This window comes from Leptodactylus fuscus, chromosome 4 (genome assembly GCF_031893055.1).
Source record: "Leptodactylus fuscus isolate aLepFus1 chromosome 4, aLepFus1.hap2, whole genome shotgun sequence".
NCBI classification, from domain to species: Eukaryota; Metazoa; Chordata; class Amphibia; order Anura; family Leptodactylidae; genus Leptodactylus; species Leptodactylus fuscus.
The window spans coordinates 121,714,002-121,728,995 of NC_134268.1; the positions used below are offsets into that span (position 1 = coordinate 121,714,002).

At 40.5% G+C, this 14,994-nt stretch overlaps 1 protein-coding gene across 1 annotated transcript in view; it reads left to right on the top strand.

Annotated features, from left to right (window-relative positions):
• Positions 1–14,994, top strand: part of CTNNAL1 (catenin alpha like 1) — a 180,996-nt gene that overhangs the window by 74,657 nt on the left and 91,345 nt on the right. The window contains exon 2 of the mRNA XM_075271009.1: positions 9,945–10,134. Within this exon, the coding sequence (XP_075127110.1) occupies positions 9,945–10,134 (190 nt within the window). The remainder of the gene's footprint in view (positions 1–9,944; positions 10,135–14,994) is intronic.

A 14,994-nucleotide genomic window follows, 5' to 3' on the forward strand; every position in this document is an offset into this window, starting at 1 on the left:
CTCTAAACTGAATAACCCCAAGTTTGTAAATCTATCATTGTACTCCAGTCCACCCATTCCCCTATTCATTTTCGTTGTCCATCTTTGCACTTTTTCAAGTTCACTTATGTCTTTCTTGTATATCGGGGACCAAAATTGCGCACAATATTCTAAGTGTGGCCGTACCAGTGATTTGTATAGAGGCATAACTATGTCCTTGTCATGAGAATCTAGACCTCTTTTGATGCATCCCATAATTTTATTTGCCTTGGCAGCAGCTGCCTGACACTGACATTGGTCATTGAAGGTAAGTTTGCTGTCCACCAAAATCCCTAAGTCTTTTTCACTGGCAGTCTTACCCAGTAATTTACTATTAAGTACATAGTCTTACATTTTATTACGTCGACCAAAGTGCATTACCTTACATTTGTCAACATTAGACTTCATTTGCCAAGTCTCCGCCCATGCTTCCAGTTTCCTTAGATCCCCTTGTAATATTCTACTATCCTCCTCATTATTGATTACTCTACAAAGTTTAGTATCATCTGCAAATATGGACACCATGCTTTGTAAACCCTCTACCAGGTCATTAATAAAGATATTAAACAAGAGAGGACCTAATACTGACCCCTGTGACACCCCACTGGTGACTGTGACCCGGTTTGAATATTTACCAATAACAAGTACCCTCTGTTTCCTATCAGTGAGCCAGTTGCTAACCCAAATGCATATGTTTTCCCCCAGTCCCAACATTCTCATTTTGAATACCAACCGTTTATGTGGAACTGTATCAAAAGCCTTTGAAAAGTCCAGGTACACCACGTCTACTGCATTACCCATGTCCAGATACACCACATTCACTGCATTACCCATGTCCAGTCTTGAACTGACCTCCTCATAGAAGCTGATCAGATTAGTCTGACAAGACCTATTCCTCATAAACCCGTTAACCATTTCCATTTCTGTAAAACACCCTGTCCTCCTAAGGAGGTCTCCTGTGAGCATGACTTAAGTACATCGCCAAGTAGTGTATGGAAAAGTTACCTTCCCTGTCACACAATTCTCTTTTTACGGACAATCTGTTCTTCTGCAAACATGTCTATTTTTATTAGAAGCTGTTGACAACAAGTGTAATGATGTAAATACCTGAACGAATTGGGAAGGGAATGGCAGTCCTTGGAGATTTCTAAACTTCATATTACAGAAATCAAGTTCATATTTGTTGGTGAAAGCAAGGGCAAGTGAAAGGCATACCAGGATTAGCTTCAAAGAGATCGTTTCTCTCTTGTATCACTGCACTATTTTTTTTATGCCTTTTTTGTTTTAAAACTTTCCCACTAAGCATTACTGTATTGAGGAAACTTTGAGCTCTCTTCTTTTGCTGCACAATTCCTTTATTTATCTATCTTTAGATGGGTCATCTAATGTACTGATTTTCATAGTTATGTAACCCTTTGGTATGATAATCCTCTTGAAACATTTCCTGTTGTTGGGATCTATGTATGACATTATAATGGACACATTAAGGTTGTGAGGGGATTGAAGAAGAATTCAGAACAAGTGCACTGGTGCAGCACGGAGTGTCACTGTGTGTCGTATATAAAGACTTGCAGAACATTTTGACTCCTCAGCACTAGTCACTTTTTTTGCTCTGTAGTAAACAAGATGTAAACCTAAGTGAAGTCACGGGGCTATTCTTGTTGCAGACTTATCTATCCACTAAATTGCTGATATATTCCCCCTTCTCCCACAACCGTAGTGAAGAGAGCATTGAATGGTGTGACAGATCAGAATGCACGGTTGCTCCAGGAAAACTTTGTGGATTGCAGAAACAGCTGTGGCTGGAATCCTCCTGTATACAAGTGTAAGGTGTTTAGGTAAAGGTTAGTAGATTCTGCTGTGTGAAGTGGCTCACAGGCTTTTAGTTAGCTGCTGGTTCTTCTTATATACACATTTAAACTAAATTAAGAATATATTGAAAAATATTTGTTTCATCATGTCACAAGCTCTGCTAGTAGGATGTTCAGCACCGAATAAGCCTATATGAACTCCTGCCATGATGTGCTCTTTAGTCAGTGTTCCTTGCCTTCATTTATTTTGCAGTCAATTACGCTGTATCCAGCAGGTGCATGTTCTGGTGCTTGGAGAAGCTGGAGCAGATGTTGACCATATACACACTATTGGGATTTGGAGTGGAAGCAGCTGCTTGGAGATGTAGGATCGCTATACTTGTGGCGAGAGATTATTTGTTTACTTGGGATCAACAGTCATTTCAGTCATTGCACTCTACAAGTTCCTTCCAGGGTATCTGAAAGCACTTGTATCAGAAGTCATTTTGTCTCTTGCATCCAAGTGCATATTCAGTGGGAAACAAATTCTAGAACAAATTAAAGTTAAAATGGAGCAGAATTTATTTTACTATTGTATGCATTCAAGAAAATTTAAAGCGGTTGTACATAAAAAAAACAAAAAAACGGTGTTTTAAAATAAATAAATAAATGAAAATAATTACTGGGCTTGATTTCCTGAGACTCCCATTTCAATGCTTACAAGGTCCCCAGTTGTTTCTACTTTATGATCCTACTTTAACATGCAATAAGTGTCCAGGTAACGAGACTCTGACAGTGCCAAGCGGCCTTTCCTATGTGTTGAGATGAGACCAGGATGTAGATGCCATCAGTACCTACAAGATCAGGGTGGGGAGTATTGCTTCATTCAGTTTTTTTTTTAATTTTTTTTTTAAAGTCCCTTTTTGTGATATTAGGGGCAATGTTATAGTGTCACTTTACTTTTCATCTCTAACTTAATCTTAGATTAGTCATGAAGAGGTTCACTAAGCAAAGCTAGTGGTGTATTAGTTGAGGTTACTGGTCCAGTTAGTATTCATACAAATAAAGGTCTTTTAGCCTTCTGGGCGGTAACACTGTGGTTTCTTTATTGGTGAGTCTCTTTGTGCTGTATGTTATGTAGTGGCTTTCTCCCTTTTGGCTAATGGCATGTTTATGCAAATTATGTTCTAACAGCTGAATGGATTTATTTAATGCTTCGGGTGGCGCCCTTTATCAAATGATGTGTGGCACTATGTTTTGTCTAGACCTGATCTACACCTTGTGACAGGTCCTCTTTAAATACTTTCTGAAGTAAATGAAATCTGTTAATATCACATTTCCAATCCTTTAAGATTACTAAATAAAAATATGCCTTACCAAATAGTGATATTGTGCTGGTGCAAAGTCTGTTCTCTAGTTCGGACTGTATTTTCAATCCACTGTCCGCATACAATCCTCACCCGGGGCCAATTGCCATTCTCCCTGCTTTGTTTTGTAAAGATCCAACCTGCGTTTTGGCAAGAAATATGTACTGTATTATGACCATCTAAAAGTTACCTAAATAAATAGTCATCTGTCTGTACTAGTAAAGAAGAATGATTTATGTACGCAGGTAAAAGTTGAAAAGACTGTGTATAATTGTAAACCATGCATACTTTCAGTACACGACATAACAATGGCCTCTTTCTTGCACTGTTTCTACAGATGACAATGTCTAGATGCATACACTCCAATGCACATCTATTCTGTAATAGAATAGCTTGATATGCCTATTAGTGTGTCAAATGCTGTCTGTAAATTCATTTAAAAGAAAATTTGTGGCAGAATCTGTTAATGGATCGCATTAGATCTGTTTCTTCTTTCACCAAAATAGCCACACAGAGGTATTCAGCTATCTACTGAACTCCCATAGGTGTGAATGGGGAGAAATGTGTATGCAATGTTCTAGACTTCGTAAGAACTTAATCACACAACAGGGTTTGACAATTGTGTATCAGCCAATATTTTATTTTCTTTGTTTTTTTAACAGCCAGAACCTGGCCCCTTTAAGTATAAGATCTATTTACAAGACTGTTGTTTTGATTGTCCATGTGACCAATCCGTATAGGAATGTAACATGCCTTTTTCCCGGGCCATTTTCACAGATCCATCAATAGATAAAATCTGAGGGATTTGTGAAAACTTGCTACCTGTGGGTTTAAACTCAAATGTGAAAAAAAGTATTCTTTCATGGCCGAATGCATGGCATGGTCATGTGAATAAGCACTTATTGGTGATTACGTCACGTACACCCGTGTGAGCACTACAGCCATTCACCAGTCACCAGTCAGCTGTAATAATAAATGTCACACAACGCTCTAGTGATGTTACACTCCTGGTAAACGTATGTACAGTGGAGCAAAAAAGTATTTAGTCAGTCACCAATAGCGCAAGTTCCACCACTTAAAAAGATGAGAGGCGTCTGTAATTTACATCATAGGTAGTCTTCAACTATTAGAGACAAAATGAGAAAACAAATGCAGAAAATCACATTCTCTGATTTTGTAAGAATTTTTTTGCAAATTATGGTGGAAAATAAGTATTTGGTCACCTACAAGTAATCAAGATTTCTGGCTCTCACAGACCTGTAACTTCTTCTTTAAGAGTCTCCTCTTTCCTCCACTCATTACCTGTAGTAATGGCACCTGTTTAAACTTGTTATCAGTATAAAAAGACACCTGTGCACACCCTCAAACAGTCAGACTCCAAACTCCACTATGGTGAAGACCAAAGACCTGTCAAAGGACACCAGAAACAAAATTGTAGCCCTGCACCAGGCTGGGAAGACTGAATCTGCAATAGGCAACCAGCTTGGATTGAAGAAATCAACTGTGGGAGCAATAATTAGAAAATGGAAGACATACAAGACCACTGATAATCTCCCTCGATCTGGGGCTCCACGCAAAATCTCACCCCGTGGGGTCAAAATGATCACGAGAACGGTGAGCAAAAATCCAAGAACCACGCGGGGGGACCTAGTGAATGAACTGCAGAGAGCTGGGACCAATGTAACAAAGCCTACCATCAGTATCACACTACGCCGCCAGGGACTCAGATCCTGCAGTGCCAGACGTGTCCCACTGCTTAAGCCAGTACATGTCCGGGCCCGTCTGAAGTTTGCTAGAGAGCATTTGGATGATCCAGAAGAGTATTGGGAGAGTGTCCTATGGTCTGATGAAACCAAACTGGAACTTTTTGGTAGAAACACAACTTTTCGTGTTTGGAGGAAAAAGAATACTGAGTTGCATCCATCAAACACCATACCTACTGTAAAGCATGGGGGTGGAAACATCATGCTTTGGGGCTGTTTCTCTGCAAAGGGGCCGACTGATCCGGGTACATGAAAGAATGAATGGGGCCATGTATCGTGAGATTTTGAGTGCAAACCTCCTTCCATCAGCAAGAGCATTGAAGATGAAACGTGGCTGGGTCTTTCAACATGACAATGATCCAAAGCACACCACCAGGGCAACGGAGTGGCTTTGTAAGAAGCATTTCAAGGTCCTGGAGTGGCCTAGCCAGTCTCCAGATCTCAACCCTATAGAAAACCTTTGGAGGGAGTTGAAAGTCCGTGTTGCCAAGCGACAGCCCCAAAACATCACTGCTCTAGAGGAGATCTGCATGAAGGAATGGGCCAACATACCAACAACAGTGTGTGCCAACCTTGTGAAGACTTACAGAAAACGTTTGACCTCTGTCATTGCCAACAAAGGATATATAACAAAGTATTGAGATGAAATTTTGTTACTGACCAAATACTTATTTTCCACCATAATTTGCAAATAAATTCTTACAAAATCAGACAATGTGATTTTCTGGATTTATTTTCTCATTTTGTCTCTCATAGTTGAGGTCTACCTATGATGTAAATTACAGACGCCTCTCATCTTTTTAAGTGGTGGAACTTGCATTATTGGTGACTGACTAAATACTTTTTTGCCCCACTGTATATACAGTGGGGCAAAAAACTAATTGTTCTTAATTTTATTGGGTGCTGTGGGTATTATTATTTCCATGGGGACACATTCTTTCATATACCGTAGTTGAAAAATATTTCTCAGTCTTTTATATATTTTGTAAATTAATAATTTGTGCCCACTAAATTCTTGTTGTATTAAACATTTACATCTTGGCGTTGTTAATAAATTTTTTATCTGGGTGTAAAGCCTTCAGTTAGATGTAGTGTGAATCCATATGTGTATGTTCACATTATTTTCCTGTTAATATAGTTGTGGAATAAGTTGATTCATGTAGAAGTATGCAGTAAAGGCAGCACACACCTTTCCTCATGGCATTAAAATTCCTGACATTTTTCTGTCAAATTGCTTTCTATGTTGTGCATGCACAATACAGGGCTCATGGCAGTCATGAAAGAAAATATTAGCTGTTGCATAGTCCTTGAACAACTTAGCCAATGTGGAAAAAAAGTCTAGACTTTGATGTGCAAAGTGTATGAAGAAGGTTATCTATCAGATTGGGCAGAATAAATCTGCTGACAAGTTTCCTTTAATGTAATTCTCCTATTTGCAGGTGATCAGACAGGTTTCTGAAGGATAAATGTTTCTAGATTCTATTCTTCTGAGATTTGGATAAATTACCATATCTTTCAGATGATACGATGCATTTTTACCAAGGGAAATCCCTGCTAAAAAGTCTCTGCATTTTATAATCCAAAGTCTGCTTCCTTAACATCAGGAAAACTCTTTTCCTGATCAACGTGAGAGCTATGTACCTGTCAGGTCAGTGTGGGGCAGGGGAAATTAAGTCGCACTCTCCATAGTCGCCAGATCTGTCTCCACAGAGGCCTCTCTTAGCCACTGTCCCCTAAGCCTCATACATTACAGTAGCCGCAGCAGAAATGCGTAATCATCCCTACTGCCTGCAGAGTATACATTACTCTGGCAGCAAACAATATCCAACCCCTACTGCTGATATTGTAAATTGTAATTCACAGTGTGTGTGTGTGTGTGTGTGTGTGTGTGTGTGTGTGTGTGCACGTGTGTGTACTTAAAAGCATTATAATGCCCCGTTAGTGCCTGACACACTGTATTATAGGGGGATTTTCTCACCTCGCCTGCTCACCAACTTGCAGGCTGTATGCTCTGTTCACTTCCCGGTTTTCTCAGTAAAATGGTGGGTGGGGTTTCACTTGCTCTGCTTGGCTCTCCTCATAGCAGTACATATTTGCAGTCAGTAATGAGGGATGGTTGTAAATAAATTAGCACAATATCACTGGAAGATGCACAATATGAAGCTGATGAGAATCACAAATTTACATGCTACAGGACCAAGAGTTAGCTTGCCATAAACTCAGTTTTAGGTCTTTGTTTACATACAGAGGTAACCGACTTCTGATATCAGCCCTTATCAGCAAAGTTCAATTAGCAGAGCTGATAATTGGAAGAGTCTGAGATAAACAGCTCAGAAATACAAGCTGCTCCCGAGCACTCAGCTCCCCCTTCCCTCTGAGAGCAGGGAGCTACATCACTTGTCCTGGGTGGAGAGATAAGATCATCCCTAGGTCCGTGGTTATGGAAACAATGTGTAAACAATGAAGTGAATAATCTCAGATAGTAGCCAAACAAAGCAGTTTTGCTGAAGCAATGTATTTAGGAAAAATCTTAAATCCACATAAACTAGCAGTATAGATAGGAGCTTTGAAATGGGACAACCCCTAACACCCCATTAGTTCCCATCATGAATAGGACATTATACCCTTTGGGGCCATTAATGGGTAGCACGACCAGATTGGTGACAAATAACTCCCATTTATCTTCCCTAGTATACCAGATACTGACATTGACCCCTCTACTTAATTTGTTGCCAGAGAAGGTTAAATTGTTTTTACCTAAACCTTGTGAGTGTCTTATACTGTCTTTTCAGATGAGAAGTCACACCTGACTATATCAGGACATTTTTTTGTTACAATGCCATGGTCATGTGATGAACACACAGGTGCATGGCTCGTTACCATGCAAATGTCTGATTACTGTACTGTGACGAGTCGCGCATCTGTGTAACATGACCATAGACCATATCACATGACCAAGATCAGAATTTCATCCACTAGAGGTAATCAGAATGAATGACCACAAACAGAAATTGACACCTAATAAAATGTGAGAATTTCTGTAACTATACTGCCTGGCTAGTTGCATTGGTTAGTTGCATTCAAAAGATGAAAAACCTGGTACATACCTAATTATTGAACTGTGAATATTCAGCGATATCCAATATAGTTAGTTTTCTGTTATCTCAATAGCCTGGACCTTAATCTGATCTATTTTACCAACACTGACCTGCTTCAGCTCCACATTCGTTGCAGAAATATCAGATTACCATATTATCATACTTCTTTGAATGCAAAATACAGAATTAAAAATTAATATACAGTGAATTTTTTTTAATTTTTTTTAAATTTATTTTTATGTATAACCTGAGTTATCCAAACATGTATAGGAGAATAGAGGGCTAGTGGCAGCACATAAGAACAACTCTGGAAGTACGGATAATTACGTGGTCCAATTTAAAGTGAAAGAGGTTCCCCAAATACCCATATTAACCATGGATATTGGGTCAGTCAGGGTTCCTGCATCTGTGTTCCTCACCAGTTGCAGTTTTCAGTGCAGAGTGCTCAGTATATTGCACACACTCTTCTGCAGCAAGGCTCGATCCACAAATCTCAGCGATAGGAGAAGCATAACAACTTCACAGCAGCACAGTTCTTCAGCTAAGAAGCACCGTGTAAGAGGAGCAGAACGATGCTAGGAGTCTCTGCCTTCCAGCAACATACTGTCCCGTATCAAATACATCATAGATAACTATATGCTAAGCGTCCCGCTCCCAGCACGAAGTTCAAGCAGGTAAATCTGGCTGACACACGGACCGGGTTTCTCGAGTGAAACACGATTGTGTGCTGCTCCCCTATGTCCAAACAGAATTTTGTCATGCAAAGGCGTTAAAGATGATAAAACATGGCTGCAAAATTGGCATATAATCTTATGCATCAAATGGGTAAAGGTTGTGTTAAAGGGAGTCTCTCAGCAGGATCATCAAGTGTTTAATCTAATTTTAATTCCTCCTTAAAATTTGCACCAAATTTCATCCTGAATCTGCCTCCCATCTGCTGCTGTGCAGAATGAAACAATAAATCAGTTCATAGACCATATCAATATACTTCTGTGTATGAGGTGAATAAGTAAATAGTCTGATAAGGAGGAAGTGAGCAAACTAGTAAGCTGAGAAACTTTGTAGCATATCTTATTATTTAAATGTATTTGCTGCTATGGGGCCTGCTGTTACTTTTTTATTTTATTTTTAATAGGCCTTTTACATGCTGGATTGCACCAGCAGGTAGCAGCTACTATATGCTTACTGATTCCCACATCTGCTCCCCCTTCTAACCTCCAGGGGGCCCAAAGCACATGGGGACTCCTGGAGGATGAAGGGAGAAGTAGAAGCAGTCATGGGCAGGAGTGGGAGTATTTGTTAGGTGAACCTCGCGCAACAAAACTGCTATTTTACTCTGGGGTCTCTTCATATGATGTGGCCAGGGGAGGTGATACATGATAAAAAAACAGTGACTCACTGGCATGGGTCACACTGGCATCACAACTTATAATGACTCTGTCATAACCCATGTGATGACTGGGCCCCAATTACAGACCTTAGTAATGTGCAATGTCATTGAGGAGGCCTGAAGACCCACGTTGGAGCTCAGGACAGGTGAATAACTCTGTTATGTTTGATCATCTCCTCATGGCCTCCAATAGTAGTTTGTGGGTGGTGAAACCCAAAGATTTCAGGTTCAAAAGAAACTTTATATGGTGTTGTAAATAGGGTGTTATACCATGTGGGGGCCAGTAAAGGGGGTTTACAGTGTTTTGGCCAGCAAAGGACCCCCCCACACACACACACCCACACTCCAAGTCAGAAGTTTGCTATGGGGCCCAGTCTTTGCTAGTTAAGTCCCTGTGTGAAGGTATGCTTTAAAGATGTGCAACTAAGATTATAAAATAAAATAAAAAAATTGTGAATTTACCAAGCCAATGGGAATTCAACTGCTGATGTCAATGATATAATGTCTTCTCTTCTTAGATAACAACACTTATTAACCACAAAGAAAAACCAAAGAAATCAGAGAAGACCTTGCAAGCCATTCAGCGAGTGGGCCAAGCTGTAAACCAAGCAGTTGGGAGGTTTGTTACTGTAGGTGAAACCATAGCAAATGAGAATCGAGAACTCAAAGAAGAAATGTCTTTAGCCTGCAGCGAGGCAAAACGAGCTGGTAAGAAGCCGTTATATCTTTTGTCATATTTATTTTAGAAGTCTGGTTACTGTGAAAGATTTGTTGATTGTTATTCTAGCTGTCCTACCTTCCTTGTTTGCTTTCTTTGGTAAGCAAGGTGAGTCATTGGGGAGCTAAGATCATGATGGAAGTAAGGATCAAAGAAGATGCAAGCTGCCTGATAAACTTATGAGGAATCACCTTGTCCTAGAGGGCTAAACGGATAGGATACTGCATTTGTATGAGTTTAGCAGGGTGATGTTCACGTTTATGGACATCCTTAAAAGAATTATCTAATTTTTTTTTTTTAATCAATTCAATCCAAATATAGATACTTACTTTTTGTTTTTTCCCCCATATGTCATGACAGGTTCTGTATGTTCTAATCTGTTGTAGTAATCAAATCTGTTTTATATATTTATTTGTCTGAGCTTTTGCATTGATCTGTCAACAGTAGTTCAGAAACTTGGTCACATTGTAGGGAGGGAAGGAGGTTGGGATTTTGTGTACACCTGTTTTATTTATAGTGAATGGCCACTTTATTAAAGACATCTGCATTTTCATGATTGGATCTTTCCTGAATCGAGTGTAATATAAAATTAATTTTCTGATGTAAAATTTATATTTAAATGGAAAAATCAAGTGAGCTAAGAGAAACTAAAATAGGGCAATTAATCGAAAAATAATCAAAACCAAACCTCAACGAGGATAATTGCAATTTCATTTGGACCAAACATGTCTGACTCAGAACTGCTGATTTGCTTTGGGGTCTAAAATCTACACTCACCGGCCACTTTATTAGGTACACCATGCTAGTAACGGGTTGAACCCCCTTTTGCCTTCAGAACTGCCTCAATTCTTCGTGGCACAGATTCAACAAGGTGCTGGAAGCATTCCGCAGAGATTTTGGTCCATATTGACATGATGGCATCACACAGTTGCCGCAGATTTGTCGGCTGCACATCCATGATGCGAATCTCCCGTTCCACCACATCCCAAAGATGCTCTATTGGATTGAGATCTGGTGACTGTGGAGGCCATTGGAGTACAGTGAACTCATTGTCATGTTCAAGAAACCAGTCTGAGATGATTCCAGCTTTATGACATGGCGCATTATCCTGCTGAAAGTAGCCATCAGATGTTGGGTACATTGTGGTCATAAAGGGATGGACATGGTCAGCAACAATACTCAGGTAGGTTTTATTGTTGCAACGATGCTCAATTGGTACCAAGGGGCCCAAAGAGTGCCAAGAAAATATTCCCCACACCATGACACCACCACCACCAGCCTGAACCGTTGATACAAGGCAGGATGGATCCATGCTTTCATGTTGTTGACGCCAAATTCTGACCCTACCATCCGAATGTCGCAGCAGAAATCGAGACTCATCAGACCAGGCAACGTTTTTCCAATCTTCAATTGTCCAATTTCGATGAGCTTGTGCAAATTGTAGCCTCAGTTTCCTGTTCTTAGCTGAAAGGAGTGGCACCCGGTGTGGTCTTCTGCTGCTGTAGCCCATCTGCCTCAAAGTTCGACGTACTGTGCGTTCAGAGACGCTCTTCTGGCTACCTTGGTTGTAACGGGTGGCTATTTGAGTCACTGTTGCCTTTTTATCAGCTCGAACCAGTCTGGCCATTCTCCTCTGACCTCTGGCATCAACAACGCATTTCCGCCCACAGAACTGCCACTCACTGGATGTTTTTTCTTTTTCGGACCATTCTCTGTAAACCCTAGAGATGGTTGTGCGTGAAAATCCCAGTAGATCAGCAGTTTCTGAAATACTCAGACCAGCCCTTCTGGCACCAACAACCATGCCACGTTCAAAGGCACTCAAATCACCTTTCTTCCCCATACTGATGCTCGGTTTGAACTGCAGGAGATTGTCTTGACCATGTCTACATGCCTAAGTGCACTGAGTTGCCGCCATGTGATTGGCTGATTAGAAATTAAGTGTTAACGAGCAGTTGGACAGGTGTACCTAATAAAGTGGCCGGTGAGTGTATTTTCTCATAGAATGTAAGCTCTCGTGAGCAGGGCCCTCACTTCTTTTGTTTGATATATTAATTTATTGCTCACATTGTGTATATCAAAATGAAGAAAAAAAGGCCATAAAACAAGCACTGCCAAAATACAATTTATTTAAAAAAAAACAAACAATTAACATAATAAGATAAAATGGCAACGCGTTTTGGCAGAAAAACTACTGCCTTCCTGAAGCCTACAACCAGACTAGATTGAGACTACCCAGGAGGGTTAACTGAGGCACATCATCAGAAGTTTGCCAGCCTTTGTACAACTCTCATGAGGTGAGACCAAACCTAGCAAGTTGATGTCCGTCCATGTTTGTTCCTGTAATTTCTGCACTATGGAGCGCCCCTCTATTTTTGTTTTCTAACATTGTAAAGTCTCATATTGTCCATTCATGTGTTCCCGGATGTGTAATGGCTAGTTCCCACAGCGTTTTTTTTTGGCAGCGGATTTTGACGCGGAATCCGCCTTAAAATCTGCTGCCAAAAACTGCTTCCATTGAATTCAATAGGAGCCGCTCACTTCTTTTTTTCTGCTAGCTAGTAGCGGAAAAAAGAAGCGACATGCCCCTTCTACCCCGGATTCTGCAGTTGGCTCAGCCGCGGTATGAGTCTCCCTCCTGTTTAAGCCCATTCATTTGGGCTTAATCCGAAGCGGAATGCCGTGACGGGATGCCAGTGCACTACATCGACATTCCATCGCGGTTAGCTGCACAGTATGTTCACGCACACACGGAATCCATTTTCTGCTGTGTGAACATACGCTAAAGTGGTGCGGAATATGGTGGCTCTATATAATAATAATATTATTTATAATAATAATATTATTAATATTATTATTACTATTATTATTATTACTATTATTATTATTACTATTATATTGAGTCAATGCTTCTTAGCACTTAAGTCATTCTTAGAAACTGCCCACAACATTTTCCCATAGAAGTCAGTTGGTCATTTCTTGACTTGGATATATGTGTCCATATGTGTCTGTAATAGAAGTTTATGAACTGCTGTTAGCAACTCAAGCAAATGGCTACCCTTTTAATTATGTACAGAAAATATGCTATAGGAGAATAGAAACACACAATATGATATTTCATGATAGCTTGCTTTAATCGGTAAAATAAGGAGTAGATGCTATACTGGGCATGCAGTGGATATACACTCACCGGCCACTTTATTAGGTACACCATGCTAGTAACGGGTTGGATTCAACAAGGTGCTGGGAGCATTCCTCAGAGATTTTGGTCCATATTGACATGATGGCATCACACAGTTGCCGCAGATTTGTCGGCTGCACATCCATGATGCGAATCTGCCGTTCCACCACATCCCAAAGATGCTCTATTGGATTGAGATCTGGTGACTGTGGAGGCCATTGGAGTACAGTGAACTCATTGTCATGTTCAAGAAACCTGTCTGAGATGATTCCAGCTTTATGACATGGCGCATTATCCTGCTGAAAGTAGCCATCAGATGTTGGGTACATTGTGGTCATAAAGGGATGGACATGGTCAGCAACAATACTCAGGTAGGCTTTGGCGTTGCAACGATGCTCAATTGGTACCAAGGGGCCCAAAGAGTGCCAAGAAAATATTCCCCACTCCATGACACCTCCACCACCAGCCTGAACCGTTGATACAAGGCAGGATGGATCCATGCTTTCATGTTGTTGACGCCAAATTCTGACCCTACCATCCGAATGTCGCAGCAGAAATCGAGACTCATCAGACCAGGCAACGTTTTTCCAATCTTCAATTGTCCAATTTCGATGAGCTTGTGCAAATTGTAGCCTCAGTTTCCTGTTCTTAGCTGAAAGGAGTGGCACCCGGTGTGGTGGTCTGCTGCTGTAGCCCATCTGCCTCAAAGTTCGACGTACTGTGCGTTCAGAGATGCTCTTCTGGCTACCTTGGTTGTAACGGGTGGCTATTTGAGTCACTGTTGCCTTTCTATCAGCTCGAACCAGTCTGGCCATTCTCCTCTGGCATCAACAACGCATTTCCGCCCACAGAACTGCCGCTCACTGGATGTTTTTTCTTTTTCGGACCATTCTCTGTAAACCCTAGAGATGGTTGTGCGTGAAAATCCCAGTAGATCAGCAGTTTCTGAAATACTCAGACCAGCCCTTCTGGCACCAACAACCATGCCACGTTCAAAGGCACTCAAATCACCTTTCTTCCCCATACTGATGCTCGGTTTGAACTGCAGGAGATTGTCTTAACCATGTCTACATGCCTAAATGCACTGAGTTGCCGCCATGTTATTGGCTGATTAGAAATTAAGTGTTAACGAGCAGTTGGACAGGTGTAGCTAATAAAGTGGCCGGTGAGTGTATGTATGCGTATAACTGAATATTCCTGTTCCTTTCTGCCTCTGTAGCTGCTTTAGATGTCTGGTCATCCTGTATATTGTTTTTATACTATTATTTATGTACATCAAAGGAGAAATGACTTGTAATCTTTTATTCATGTCTTTACTAAACATTTGTCAAAGTACAGGATTTGTTTTGTATCACTTTATTAGCAAGTCTTTCCTTCATTACTTGTGTAAATAGATTCCCAGCCATAGCAAACAGCTGTGTATGTATTTGGCAATATTTCCTCCTTGTACATCATTCATTACAAGTACAACAGCTAAGATGTGGCTTTGCTGATAATTCGAAGACAAACAGCTTGTGGATTCTGCATGAATTACATTTCAGCATTTCTTGCACTATAGAAGATCGATGGTGGTGGCACAGCTGGCTTTTTCTTTGTGACCTCAGGACTCTGAGAACTTAAAGATGCACTGCAGTTTGGTTATCTTGCCAAACCATAAATCCTTTTGTTT